Genomic DNA, 12,367 nt, shown 5'->3' on the forward strand with positions numbered 1-12,367 from the left:
ACTCTTTAAGATTTTTGGCAGTTTAACTCCATCGTTTATCAAATACTGAATATCAATTTTGGTTGGACTGACCATTGGAAACTTTGGCCTTTAAAACAATTTTTTTGAATCTCTTTTTCTGAAAGACACCTGTATTTTAAGATTTTAGAATTGCTACTCAGTGATTGGGACCTATTTTCTAGTGATCGAGCAAGCAATCCAACAATTGTACTTCAATTCAAGTGGCCACATGGCTTCTAACACATGGAGAACCAGTTGTTTCATATACGGTTTCTGATCTAGTTTTTCGGTAATACAAGACATGCCAATGTTTGTTTTTTACTTCAAAATGTGTGTATGTATCTAGTCTACTGGATGTACAAAGAATACCTGTAAAAATGCATTAACCTATCGCACCCAATCCAAATATTTTCACTGATTTCTAAATTTGTTGGTTGAAGCTCGTCACTGTTGTATGTTCTGCTTTATTTAGCCATTGATACTAATAATATTTTAAAAATATATTTTCTATAATTAGATTTTTACTTTATACAATGTTTGATTTAGGTTTAGTCTTCGTTTTATTGTGTGATCATTATTCTTGTTTTCGCGAGTAAACATAAAAGTTCGAAAAGATCTGTTTTGGCTTTTTCTTTTTTGGAAAGATCCTAATTCTTCGATGATCGGTGATTGGAATGTGCTCAAGTCATAGAGTCATCAATTGGTGTTTTGTTAGTGAGATGGAGAATTCAGAAGGGCCAATTCCACACGGGTGTCTAAGGATACATGGACAAGATGTAGAATTACCTGGTGTCTGAGACTCAAGGGCACCATATCCCTTAACCACTTAATCCATGGACGTCCTTGGCTTTGTGCTGTGATATCTGAATGATATCGCCATCTTCAGTCGCCAATTCTGTGAACGATAAGAAAGATCAAAGCGGCAGTTCCACCGCTTGATCGTTCTTATAGGCAGCGGGAGGGGACACCCCCCTCCCGCCACCATCCGGTTCTTCTCCACGCTCTCCCGTGCCATCGGGGGCCCGTAGAGCGAATTGGCCGGCGCTGCTGGGAAGCATAGAGATGACTGGTGACCTTCGGAGGCCCGGGCGCGACGTTATGACGTCACGCCTGGTACCCGGAAGTAAACAAAGCCACAATCGTGGCTGTTGGCTTTTGTGATCAGTGAATTTGTTTTCACTGATTTCATGCTTGTAAGAGGACCTGTCACAGTGATTCCTATTACAAGGGATGTTTACATTCCTTGTAATGGGAATAAAAGTGACCAAAAAAAAGTGTAAATAAAAAAAAATGAAGTAAAATATATATTTTTTAAAACGCCCCTGTCCCTGTAGCTCGCGTGCAGAAGCGAACACGCATGCAAGTCCCGCCCACATATGTAAACACTGCTCAAACCCCACATGTGAGGTATCGTCGCGTGCAACAATTCTAGCACTAGACCTCTGTAACTCGAAAATGGTAACCTGTAAAAAAATTTAAAGCGTCGCCTATGGAGATTTTTAAGTACCGAAGTTTGGCGCCTTTCTATGAGTGTGCGCAATTTTAAAGCGTGACATGTTGGGTATCTATTTACTCGGCGTGACATCGTCTTTCACATTATACAAAAAAATTGGGCTAACTTTACTGTTTTGTTATTTTTTTTAATTCATGAAACATGAAAAATTATTGCGCAAATACTGTGGGGGAAAAAAAAGTTGCAATGACCGCCATTTTATTCCCTAGGGTGTCTGGTAAAAAAATAAATATATAATGTTTGGGGGTTCTGATTAATTTTCTAGCAAAAAAAATTTGATTTTTATATTAGAGAGAGAAGTGCCAAAATAGGCCCGGTGATCAAGTGGTTAAAATAAATGTGAGAAGTATGTATAGAGAATGGAATGGGATTTGAAAGGTGCCGACACACATTTTTCCAACATTTTATTATAAATATATGTTTAAAAATAACAATTTCATATAAAACCATCAGAGTATACATGCGGCTATACATATGCATTGGCTTCAGCTCAACGTGTTTCGTCAATCACTGGCTTCCTCAGGAAACTTTAGAAATACTGCATGCTAAATCACTAAAGATAGAAAACAATACAAAGAGGTATATACATCAAATCTGGACATTTATGGTAATACATCAGAAATATATTATTGCTAAAATAAATGATACAGGTTAAATGTACAGAAATGCCTATGGATCATCTGGGAGTCTCTCTCTCACCTGGGGTGCTCATTAAATATTCTAATAGGCCACAAAAGGGGACTTGGATCTTGCGCCAACGGGATAATCCGTGGGGATACCAGTAGACCATAGGATACAATTTTGATTATTTTCATAACAATTGTCGGCACCTTTAACCACTTCAATACCCGGCATTTTCACCGCCTTTCTACCCAGACCAGTTTTCAGCGCTGTTACACTTTGAATGACAATTGCACGGTCATGCAATACTGTACCCATATGAATAGAGCGCCAATTTTGAAAAAACCCCAATATTTTTAACTCCTTGCTATAATAAATATCCCATTAAAAAAACACAAAATAATTTCCTCAGTTTAGGCCGATATATATTCTTCTACATATTTTTGGTAAAAAATCGCAATAAGCATATACCTCCTACAAGCAAGAGGAAAGTTAAAAACTAACCTCAGAAAGTATTATTTTACAGAAATAGTAGTTGATGCTTGAAACAGACTTCCAGCAGAGGTAGTGAGTCTGTCAACAGTAAGTGAATTCAAACATGATGAGGACAAGCAAAGATTATACTCAGACACAAAGGTTAAAAAGCAAGGGTTCAGTCTCGATTAAGTTCACTTGGTCTTTTTCTGAAGTCACTCTTCTATATACAGATGTAATTAAAAAAATGCACCTGAGAAATGCCGACAATGAGGCAGCGGTGCCTGAACCCAGAGTACAAATACTGGGGAGTATCGCCTCACTACCAAATTAATTAAATAAACCAAATATTGGAAATTACACCTTCTTACAGAAGATGTAATTTCCAATATTTTTTTGGGTGAAATCCCTCTTCTATATGCCCATGGCGTGTGAAACTCAAAACTTCACCCGGTGCCAAAAAAATGTGCACAACATAAAGAGGTGACACAAAAACATGCAACGGGTGTACACAAGCCCTCTAAAATCAGAGGGCCTTGCCCTGAATCCCCTGGGGCGTTAGGCTCCAGACGGGGACAAGGGTACTTACACTTGGTCCATCTGGCCAAAACTAGACGGACCCTTTTCTCTGGAGGGTCTGCCGAAACAGTACTAGGTGGGGCTCCCCTGAAGGGAGACCCCATGAGAAAGGGCGAACCAAGCCAGAAGGCCATGTCCACCCCCTCCCAATACTTTCAGGGCAGGCTAGAGGACCTACACCCTACCGTTCACACGTACAAACAAAAAAATACAAAAACGTAACAAAGGGAATACATAAAAGAAAGTGGGGGAGAAGGAATTAGAGGAGAGTGAAAAGGTGGCCATTGAGTAATACAATATCCAGGACCCTCTAGTCAGGAATAAAAAATTCCTCCGGTCCAAGCCAAAAGGCTCGGCACAGGAGGCAGGTGAAAAAAGTGTGTAATATGGTGCAGTGACCGTGGTGCCATAAATCAAAGTGGCCCTAACTCACAGTGATTGTACGGCACCCTTGGACTGTCACTCCAGGGGCACATACACCATAGACTTTTAGTTCCCTATCCAACCCCCCCCCCCCCCCCCGACCGGATCAGTGCAGCCCTCCGTCTCTGCCAAACAGAGAGGGCTTCTAGGTTTTCTCAGGGAGATCTGCCGGATACGTAACGGCCTCCACTGGTACTAGCCCTTCCAGGCCCTCATCAATCCGGTGGATTTGCATGGCACCCACCCCGACCTCAAAAGGGTGGTGCTCCTACTGGACACTGACAGGAACAGCACCCACACCAACACCAATGGCCGACAGACCTCGGACCCTCTGTTGCCTTACGTGGCTCACAGTGCCATTGGTAGGCGTCACCACCCTGACGCCACCATGGGATCCTCTGTGGGTCCCCCCCCTCCTGGGACACCCGCCAGCGGAGGGCAGCTTGGCTCCTTCGAGAAACCCTCAACCAGGGCTCCCCTTCCCGGAGGCCCCCTACCTGTTGCTACACAACCTTATTCAAGTAGGTCCAATTCGTCCATACCAGTGCTCTTCCGTCGCCATCCGGTACCCTATGTGGTGACAACGGCCCTCTCCGCCTTTTTTGCGCGGGGGCTTTTAGACTTTCTTCTGATGAAGCGGCTCTAGCCGCGAAACTAGTAAAGATGTTCGATACGACTTTCAACCCACTGTTCTTCTCCCCCTTCTGGGATTACTACACTGGTGTTATGTTGGTCATTTATTGTACTTTTAACTCTTTATTGTCCAATTATGTTTTTTATTGATTTTGTATTCAATAAAATGTTTGTTATTATATACCTGTTCTTTTTTTATATTTCATACCTTGCTAATAGTAGGGGTGTTGAATATAATCGATGCATCGATGCATCGCGATTCGAGGCCCCCCGATTCGGCATCGATGCATGTGACCCCAATAATCGATGTCGGGTGACGTCATCCCGACTTGCCCCGCCCCTCCCGGGAGATCGCTCCGAGCAAGGTCTTTTAAAATGTTTTTTTTTTAATAAATGCGCGTTGTAATCCATTAAGTGGCAATCGCTCTGTGTGCTTTTTTTTAATTTATGCAGATTCATACCTCGTAGCTCCGTGTGTAGTAACTGTACATGCGATCATGTGACTCCATGGTCCGGCCCGCCTCTCTCTTCCTCTGTCCTCTCACATCCCTCGTCTCAAAGTCTCTTCTGATGTCAGCCCCGCCCGCCTCTCTTGTGATCTGTTACTTTAGCTAAAGACGATGGGCGGGGCTGAGAACGGACATCAGGGGAGATGAGAGGAGAAAGAGGCAGGTCTGAGCATGGAGTCACATGAGGGGAATGTAATATACACACAGAGACATGAGGTATGATTCTGCATATGTTGTAAAAAGCACCTTACAGCAGTGGCTATAACAGCATTTAGTATCACAGGCAGGCCCGTCGGAACTAGACAGGCAAAGCAAGCAACTGCTTGGGGCCCCAAGCTGGCCAGGGGCCCCCAAGCAGGAACCCGTTCGTACCGCTGCGGGGATGGGGGCTTTCGTTTGCTGAGGGGAGAGAAGCAGGGGCGGAATGGGCTGTGTGGCAGGCCGGATATTTAATCCCAGCGATTTACGGCCGTAGCGATGTCTGTTACTTTAATTATTTTTTTTTCGTCAGTGACCAGTCTCCCCCTCTGGTTGGTTGAGCAGAGCAATCGTCAGGGGGGGGGGGGCGGGGGCTGGGGCTTGGGGGCCTCCATGTCCATTTTTCTTGGGGCCCCCAAATTCCTTCAAACGGCCCTGATCACAGGTATTTTATCAGCAGTCTGATTCCTACGCGTGCTCTGCCTGTGCAGGCATTTCTTTGCACATTCCACTGTGTTAACTCCTAGTGTGCTGGAATGTGCAAAGAGTCAGAGAAATTTCAGCAGACAGTGCAGTGCAGTGAAACTCACAGGGCTCTGTCAGTTGTAGAATCTAATCCCTGAGTCCTGACCCCCCAGCAGCCATGTGTGTATTCCTGTGCACTTTTTAAAGGGGAGTTTCACCCTATTTACACCCTTTAAAAATGCACAGATGACAATGAACCCTCAATAAAAAATATCAGTACAGCGAGGACTAGGGAATGTGTTAATTGTAATAGAAAATAAATAACACGGTAGTCCTCGCTGTACTGATATTTTAATTGCGGGTTCATTGTCATCTGTGCATTTTTTTTAAAGGGCGTATTGATGACAATGTCAGCACATAAAAACACACTGAAAATGCACAGGCAAAATCATGTATTTTTCCTCATTGTTCCCTCCAATCATCCTGTGTGCGCACTGCGCAGAACAGCATGTAAGTACTGAGGAGGAGGGGGTGCTGTTATCCGGGGACACAGGGGGGGTACGGGCATGTAGTGGAATCTGATGTGTCACCTGTGATAAGTCATTGTCACTGCAGGGACTGGGCTGTATGGAGGAGAAATATAGACCATCTCCTGTCCACAGTCTCTGATCATCTCCTGTACTATGTCCGCAGTCTCTGATCATCTCCTGTACTATGTCCGCAGTCTCTGAACATCTCCTGTACTATGTCCGCAGTCTCTGATCATCTCCTGTACTATGTCTGCAGTCTCTGATCATCTCCTGTACTATGTCTGCAGTCTCTGATCATCTCCTGTACTATGTCTGCAGTCTCTGATCATCTCCTGTACTATGTCTGCAGTCTCTGATCATCTCCTGTACTATGTCTGCAGTCTCTGATCATCTCCTGTAGCATGTCTGCAGTCTCTGATCATCTCCTGTAGCATGTCTGCAGTCTCTGATCATCTCCTGTAGCATGTCTGCAGTCTCTGATCATCTCCTTTAGTATTTTGGGGGGAGAGCCATGCGCACTTGCGCTGCAATCGTGATGCATCGTGATGCATCGCCGAATCGAATCGAATCGTGGATAATTGTAATCGCATCGAATCGTGAGACCGGTGAAGATGCGCAGCCCTAGCTAATAGTACCGCGATAGTCCAACCATGGCCCCCACAAAACCCCCTTGTATTTGGCTCCTTGTCTGGGGACCTTAGAGCCATTTCCTCTATATATATATATATATATATATAAAACACCAAACAGAGGTCGGAAAAAGACCCAGACAAAAGGCCAGACCCGATGCAGCACTCATCCTTACCAGGAGCACCCTTCTGGATGGTTTAGACTCGACCATGGCTGGCCCCCAGTATGTCAGGGCGCAACAGGCATGAATCCCTACCAATACCGCCCTTCCAGGTGCAATGACACCATTGGATTTGCATCTGCCCACACTTGGGAGTAGCATAGCACCTCCTCGGGCAACTGATAAGAACAAATACTACACTTGATCTTAGCCAAAAGGCCGAGAAGCGATGCCTGATTATTAATGTAGGCAACGTAACAGAAGAATGTACCACAAGGCAGTGGTCGATATCCTGAAAAACAACATAGGAGGCTGTTTCCAACTTCAACACCAGATGGCGACCTTGCTCATTGTGTGTGGAACGCACAAACAGGAAGTGGTGTCAGGCATAGACAGGAAGTGATGTCAGGTATAAAACAAGAAGTTCTGGGTTAGAGGCGCTTTGGGAGGAAGTAGAGAGGAGACATTGCTGGAACTGGCAGCAGAGGAGGTAATAAGATATTTTTTTATATTTACATCCAGTAAAACCCCGTCATGTCCGTCCTCTTCCTCCATAGTCACTGTGATGTCTTTTTATCTTTACAACTACGATAAATGTTTACATTATGTCCCCAAATTTAGTCTAAATATCCATCTTAAATAATTTATCCAACTCTCCATCCAAAGCCGCTAGTTTATACATAAAAGAATATAAAAAGGAAGAGACAAAGAATAAGTGGCTTCTGAAGAAACATGGTTTGAGCCTTTCAGGAATTGTCTACCCGATCTCTTAACTTAATTAAATATGCGCTTGATACCGGCAGAGGAAAATGGTGATATGTGGCTCTAATCGTGGCCATACATCGAACAGTTCTTCACAGAATTGAACAATATGATCGAACCTCTGAGCTTTCGTAAAGGCACATTCCCGTCTGACAGCTGAACGTACTGCATAGCGAAGAGTCCATTGTAGGGTTACCACCTCATCCCTTTAAACCCAAACATTTAATAATTACACAGGTTCTGAAGCTAATTTAATGCAGATAAGGCAATAAGTGAGTTTAATTACCACCTTAATCAGCCACAGAACCTGTGAAATTAATATGTGTTTGGGTTGAAGAGATGAGAAGGCAACCCTAGTTCATGGTTGTTAGGGCGCTGAAGGCCTCTGGCCAGGAGCCCTGAGGGGGAAGCAGTCACTTTCCGCACATTTCGCAGCAGTAGAAATAGCTGGCAATTTTGAAGATTGCCAGGTGCAGTCCTTAGTAATAGCAAACATGTCATACTTACCTCCACTGTGCAGTTTGTTTTGCACAGAGTGGCCCTGATCCTTGTCTCTTGGGGTCCCTCGGAGGCAGTCTCAGCTCCTTCCCATTCTGGGAAGCGCTCTCCCAAGGGGGGGTTAGCTTGCGGGCGCGCTCCCATGATACAGACGGTGGCTTTAGCCGCCGACTGTATCATTCGGTCCCGGCGCATTGCGTCATTGATTTGATTGACAGCATTGGGAGCCAATGACTGTGCTGCTATCAACCATCCAATGAATGAGCCGAGAAGAGCCGAACAGCCCGGTCGAGAATCCTGTTTTTTCACCTTGATGCATTAAGGTGAAAAAACATGACCTTTACAACCCCTTTAACCCCCACCACCAGAAAATCACTGCATCATCTAAAAATAAATTGATTCGTTTTTTTCCCAATGGGGCATAAATAAAATATCAATAGAGGTTTGTAAACTTTACCTACTCTCTCTAAACCTAAAAAAAAAAATCTTGTTAGCTAGAGTTGGGTTTAAACCCTGGTTTTGTTTTGGTTGACTCGATACAGCTTGGTATATACTAGAATAAGCAATCGGAGGTGTTAGAACTATGGAAGAACTCTGTGCAGACATTATTCATCCTGGTACAGTCCAGATAATTCTCAGATTATTGTCCATCTACAGAGAGTGTTGTATGGATCTCATGACCACATCAGTAATGATGGACGAAGACCAGTGTCGCAGCAAAAGGATATTAGACTTCACCTTGGAAATGATCTACCTACTGAATGGAGAGGTGAGGAGGATTCTGGAAGGGTCCATTACAAAAACACAGAGCTGACCAGAGAGGTGAGGAGGATTCTGGGAGGTCACATGACATCACTCTTATCTCTATTAATAAAACACAGACCTGACCGGAGAGGTGAGGAGGATTCTGGGAGGTCACATGACATCACTCTTATCTCTATTAATAAAACACAGACCTGACCGGAGAGGTAAGGAGGATTCTGGGAGGTCACATGACATCACTCTTATCTCTATAAATAAAACACAGACCTGAAAGGGGGAGGGAGGAGGATTCTGGGAGGTCACATGCCATCACTCTTATCTCTATTAATAAAACACAGACCTGACCGGAGAGGTGAGGAGGATTCTGGCATTATTGCACAATTGCCTTTCTATATATATTTATTAGAGACCTGACTGTATCAGATGAAAAACATTCTGAAGACGATGTGATCTGATATGGGGGTGATTCTGGGAATGTGACAACCTGAATTTAGTAATCATTCACATTTCTTATGATGTCCCCCAATATCACAAGCCCAAGATTGCAGGCTTGGCTGGCTTAAATCAGGTTTGGTCTCCACCTAGAGACTGGCCACATCAATCACCTTGCAGATAGAGAGAGGAGAGGAGATAATGACCATGCTACACGCACCTGACACTGATATGGGGAATATTCTGAGAATTCCATGGACTGAATTTAGTAAATGTTAACGTTTTTTGTGATGTCTCTCTATAGGGTTACACAGTAGTGAAGAAGACATCTGGTGAGTATGTGACCTGCAGTAGACATCACGGTGTGTCAGAGGGACAGAGAGCGACCCCGAGACACATCACTGTCCCTTCATCTGTGTCCCTGACTACTTTATGTGATAAGGAGAAGATTCTAGAAGTAACTCAGAAGATCATTGGTCTGCTGGCAGGAGAGGTGAGCGGTGCCGGGAATTCTGGGACATTATCCAGTAACAGACAAGGGATGTGTCTGGATGGTGACTGTATCATTGTGTGTGTCAGGTTCCTATAAGGTGTCAGGATGTCACTGTCTATTTCTCCATGGAGGAGTGGGAGTATTTAGAAGGACACAAGCATCTCTACAAGGATGTCATGATGGAGAATCAGCAGCTGCTCAATTGTTTTAATGTAGGAAAAAAACATTTTCTTTCGAATGAGATAATACTGAATTGCACTCTGGAGATCATCTGTCTGCTGATTGGAGAGGTGAGTAACATTTTGGAAGGGTCGCATTACTTCAGGCTTATTTCTGTTACAATGAAATATGATACAGGTAGCAGAGGGGAAGCAGGTTTTGACACTATTATATTTATCACTGTATAACTCAGGACTGTGCTGTAGTAATGAAGAAATCAGCTAAGAAAAACATCGGAACGCGTAGCCACCACTTGTCCAAAGAACAAAAAGAAAGGCAAAGCTCCATCCCCATACCTCCACTGATACTTCAGAAAAAGGACAAGCAAAAATTTCTAGAAGTCTCCAATAAGATTATTGATCTGCTGACAGGAGAGGTGAGCGGTGCCGGGAATTCTGGGACATTATCCAGTAACAGACAAGGGATGTGTCTGGATGGTGACTGTATCATTGTGTGTGTCAGGTTCCTATAAGGTGTCAGGAGGTCACTGTCTATTTCTCCATGGAGGAGTGGGAGTATTTAGAAGGACACAAGGATCTCTACAAGGATGTCATGATGGAGAATCAGCCGCCCCTCACATCACCGGGTAAGAGGAGACTTTATTGTAAAGGAGAGAGCAGTACGGAGGCTCCACCTAGATCCCCCATCATCTGATAAACACATAGAAACAATGTATTCAGTCAGTGTGTGTGTTTCCTACAGATGGATCCAGTAATGGGAACCCACCAGAGAGATGTTCCCGTCCTCCGTATTCCACACAGGAAGATCCCACCATCCCTCGCCATCATCAGGTATGTGGAACGGAGCATCTGAAACTTCAAAGTAGTTGCAAACTGTATGAGATAGCTGTTATCTACTGTATGCATTCTCTTATTTTGTTTACCTTTTAATACATGCTATTTTTTATAATTTTGGGGTTTAGAACAAAGACCTTATATACGTGAAAGTTGAGGTTAAAGGGGAAGAAGTAGGGACAGATGCGGGTGGTGATCAACAATCCAAGAGGAAGTTCAAGAAGATTGTGAAAAGTGAACAGGAGGAACATATCAGCACAGGTAAGTTTGTATTTTAGGTTTTACATTTTTTGTTTTTGTTCCTTGTCATCATAAAATTATGGGGCCAAATCCACAGATATGCAGCCTAACTTAACTTTTCAGAGTTAAGTTATACTGCCGCAATTTTACGAAGTTAAGTACCGATCCTCAAAGCACTTACCCGGAAAATTGCGGCAGCGCAACTTAACTCCGTCCATCGTAAGGCGTTCCTAGTTTAAATGGGCGATTCCCATTTAAATTAGGCGCGCTCCCGCACCGGACGTACTGCGCATGCGTGTGACGTCATTTTTCCCGACGTGCAGCGTGCAAACGTAATTTATGCCGGGCTTTGTGGATTGCGACGGGACAATAAAGTTGCGACGGGTGAAAGAAAATTTACGCGCCGGGAAAAAAAATTCAAATTTAAAAAAAAATTGCGGCGATCGAAAAAAAGGTCTGGTTTTACATGGTGTACTAACTTTACACATTGTAAAACCAGCCCTAATTTTACGCGTGCAAATCGTAACTTACGCAGAAAACACAAAGCTTAAAAGCTTTGTGGATCTGCTTAAGTACTCATTTGCATACGCTAGGCGGCATTTCGACTCGAAATGCCCCCAGCGGCGGATGCGGTACTGCATCTTAAGATCTGACAGTGTAAGTGTCTTACAGATGTCAGATCTTCTGCCTAACTTTGGAAAAATCCTTTTGAGGATCGTTTCCAAAGTTAGGCACAGAGATACGCAGGCTGAACAGCAGTTCCGCCTGCGTATCTCTTTTGTGGATTTGGCCCATAATTTCTAGATCTCTGTCAACCTGTGTGATCATTGTTCAACATAGAAATTAACTTCACATCATTTATTAAGGAAAAGACTGAGAAATATTACCTGCTGACTATACGAACATCATTAATGTTCCCAACAAATGAGGAGGAGATATTGAGATTGCAGGCTTGGCTGGCTTAAATCAGGTTTGGTCTCCACCCAGAGACTGGCCACATTAATCACCTTGCAGGTAGACAGACATGGAGAAGGCCATATGAAAGGTCCATCTCTATTATTCAATATAACGTCATGTTCCCAACAAATGAGGAGATACTGTACACCATATGAAAGGTCCATCTCCATTCCTCAATATAACGTCATGTTCCCAATAAATGAGGAGGAGATACTGAGATTGCAGGCTTGGCTGGCTTAAATCAGGTTTGGTCTCCACCCAGAGACTGGCCACATTAATCACCTTGCAGGTGGACAGACAGACATGGAGAAGGCCATATGACAGGTTCATCTTCATTCCTCAATATAACGTCATGTTCCCAACAAATGAGGAGGAGATACTGTACACCATATGAAAGGTCCATCTCCATTCCTCAATATAATGTCATGTTTCCAACAAATGAGGAGGAGATACTGTACACCATATGAAAGGTCCA

The 12,367-nt window shown here is 43.8% G+C and overlaps 1 protein-coding gene and 1 pseudogene across 1 annotated transcript in view; one reads left to right on the forward strand and one right to left on the reverse strand.

The window, feature by feature from the left end:
• Window positions 1-6,798: 6,798 nt before the first annotated feature.
• LOC120912529 lies at window positions 6,799-6,966 on the reverse strand (annotated as a pseudogene).
• A 1,612-nt stretch (window positions 6,967-8,578) lies between these two features.
• The window catches only part of LOC120910512 (paternally-expressed gene 3 protein-like), a 47,585-nt gene continuing 43,796 nt past the window's right edge, over window positions 8,579-12,367 (forward strand). The window contains exons 1-5 of the mRNA XM_040322270.1: window positions 8,579-8,764; window positions 9,494-9,682; window positions 10,095-10,277; window positions 10,633-10,692; window positions 10,824-10,956. Of these exons, the coding sequence (XP_040178204.1) occupies window positions 8,579-8,764; window positions 9,494-9,682; window positions 10,095-10,277; window positions 10,633-10,692; window positions 10,824-10,956 (751 nt within the window). The remainder of the gene's footprint in view (window positions 8,765-9,493; window positions 9,683-10,094; window positions 10,278-10,632; window positions 10,693-10,823; window positions 10,957-12,367) is intronic.

This window comes from Rana temporaria, chromosome 8 (genome assembly GCF_905171775.1).
Source record: "Rana temporaria chromosome 8, aRanTem1.1, whole genome shotgun sequence".
Taxonomy (NCBI): domain Eukaryota; kingdom Metazoa; phylum Chordata; class Amphibia; order Anura; family Ranidae; genus Rana; species Rana temporaria.